Consider the following 2451-nt stretch of genomic DNA (forward strand, 5'->3'; position numbering starts at 1 on the left):
GGTGGCATGCGCCTGTAATCCCAACTACCTGGGAGACTGAGGCATGAGAATCACTTGAACCTGGGAGGTGGAGGTTACAGTAAGCCGAGACCGTGCCACTGCACTCCAGCCTGGGTGACTGAGTGAGACACAGTCTCAAAAAACAAAAAAACGAAATTAGAATATGTATCAAATCCTTTACTTACCAGTGGAAGGCTTTTTCCAGGAATGTTGGGGAAGTCATGATGTTCATTATGATAACCTACATTGAAGGTAAATAAATTCAGAGGCCCATAATATGAGTAAGTTTCGTGACCCTTTAAGAACATGTAATGCTCAGCTATAAAATGTCCAGAAATCGGGTGCAAACCCAGGCCAAGTAAAGATGCTGCCAACATGTAGACTAAGGATTTAATTCCCAAAAAGTAATAAATTAAAATGTCAAATGTGACCTGGGCCACGATATTGATAACTTCCAAATAAGTAATTGGTTTGGGGTTGATGAACAGAGGTCGAAAGGCATAGAAGAGAGGCTGAAGAATAACCCATATAAACTTTCTGAAAGTGGTACAGAAGAACCAGCCCTCAAAATCGGTAGGAATATCTACATCGACGCCATCAGCTCCAAGGTACCGGTGATGATCCATGTGATATCTCTTAAAGGAAATTGAATATGGAATCCCAATAGGAAGATTAGCAAACATTCCAAACCAGCGATTCCACATTGCTTTGCAGTTGCCAAAGGCAGCATTGTGGGAAATCTCATGAATAGCCAGAGTCATTGAGTGGTTAATGCAACTGCCAAACACATAGGCCCCAAATATGACCCATTTCCAGTCCAAGTCTTTTACTATGTAAAATGCAGCCAACTGGGTAAGAAACATCATAATTATAATCCATATCAAATTGGGATCAGGTTTCATCAAGGACTTTATCTCTGGATACTTTGCTGTAAAGAAAAAACAAAAAAACAGGAACTAAGAAAAGTATATAATAGTTCAGCAATTATAATTAAATTAACACCCATTAAACTAACACATTAAATTTGTTCTGCAAATAATATTCCCTTTACTAGATACTTTAGTTAATACTAATAACACAGGGAAGGATTCTTCTACTAGTAAAGTTACGAAATATGTCACAAACATTTGCGAATTTATGCAGGAAAAATTAGCCTCAAACTTTTAGAAGTTCCACATTTTTTGTATTAAAATGTGTGTTATTTCTGTGTTTAGACAGAGGTACAGCATTCTTACCTTATATAAAACAATTAAATTAACACATCTGACAAAGGATAGAATATAATATGCATTTTGTAGTTACCCTAAAATCATGAAACTGGTATTCACAGTTCTCTCAGACAAATCAACATGCTCCAAGTAATTCTGTACTGAATTTTCCAAAGTTGTAATAGTATATAAAAACCAATACTACAGGCTGCCAATATAATCAGGGAAAGAACAGTCCTTTCAACAAATGGTGCCACAACAACTTGTTAGCAACAGGCAAAAGAATGGATTCGGACCCCTACCTCACACCACACACAAAAATGAACTCAAAACAGATCACAGACCCAAATTTATAAGAAAACTATAAAACTCTGATAAGAAAACAGAAATAAATCGTCATGGCCTTTGTGGTTCCTTAGATACTATAACAAGTACAAGTGACAAAAGAAAACAGAGAAATTGGACTGCATCAAAAACCCTTCTGTTGCAAATGATACTGTCAAGAAAGTGAAAAGATAATCCACAGAAGCGGGGTTATGTTTGCAAATCATGTATCTCATAAGGGACCTATATCCAGAATATATGAAGAACTCTTACAACTAATAATCCAATTAAAAAATGGGCGAAGGATCTCAAAAGACATTTCTCCAAAAGATATGAAAACAGTCAAGAAACACATGAAAGATGCTCAACATCGTTAGTCATTAGGAAAGTGCAAACTGAAACCACAGATACCACTTCACACTCACTAGGATGGCTATAATAAAAAAAAAAGTAGGTAAAAACAAGGATGTGGAGAAATTAGAACCCTCATACTTTGCTGGTGGGAATGTAAAATGGTGCAGCTGCTTTGGAAAACTGTAGAGCAGTCCCTCAAAATGTTGAACACCTGGTATATCCATACAAAGGAATATTATTCAGCCACAAAAAGGAATGACACACTGACACGTGCTACAACATGAATGAACCTTAAAATATTTATATTTAGAAACAGGGTCTACCTCTGTCACTCAGGCTGAAGTACAGTGGTGCCATCATAGCTCACTACAGCCTCAAACTCCTGGACTCAAGTGATCCTCCTGCCTTAGTCACCATAGTAGCTGGGACTACAGGAGCATGTCACTGTGCCCAGCTAAAATCTTATGCTAATGGCTGGGTGCAGTGGCTCACACCTATAATGCCAGCACTCTGAGAGGCCAAGGCAGGAGGATCGGTTGAGCCCAGGAATTCAAGATCAGCCTGG

The 2451-nt window shown here is 38.1% G+C and overlaps 1 protein-coding gene and 1 long non-coding RNA gene across 2 annotated transcripts in view; both read right to left on the reverse strand.

Annotated features, from left to right (window-relative positions):
• The window catches only part of DEGS1 (delta(4)-desaturase, sphingolipid 1), a 3295-nt gene extending 2371 nt beyond the window's left edge, over nucleotides 1-924 (reverse strand). The window contains exon 1 of the mRNA XM_012000982.1: nucleotides 186-924. Within this exon, the coding sequence (XP_011856372.1) occupies nucleotides 186-902 (717 nt within the window). The 5' untranslated portion in view covers nucleotides 903-924. The remainder of the gene's footprint in view (nucleotides 1-185) is intronic.
• The window catches only part of LOC105554482, a 26624-nt gene that overhangs the window by 3029 nt on the left and 21144 nt on the right, over nucleotides 1-2451 (reverse strand). The gene's annotated exons all lie outside the window — the stretch shown is intronic.

This window comes from Mandrillus leucophaeus, unplaced genomic scaffold, assembly GCF_000951045.1.
Source record: "Mandrillus leucophaeus isolate KB7577 unplaced genomic scaffold, Mleu.le_1.0 Scaffold645, whole genome shotgun sequence".
Taxonomy (NCBI): Eukaryota; Metazoa; Chordata; class Mammalia; order Primates; family Cercopithecidae; genus Mandrillus; species Mandrillus leucophaeus.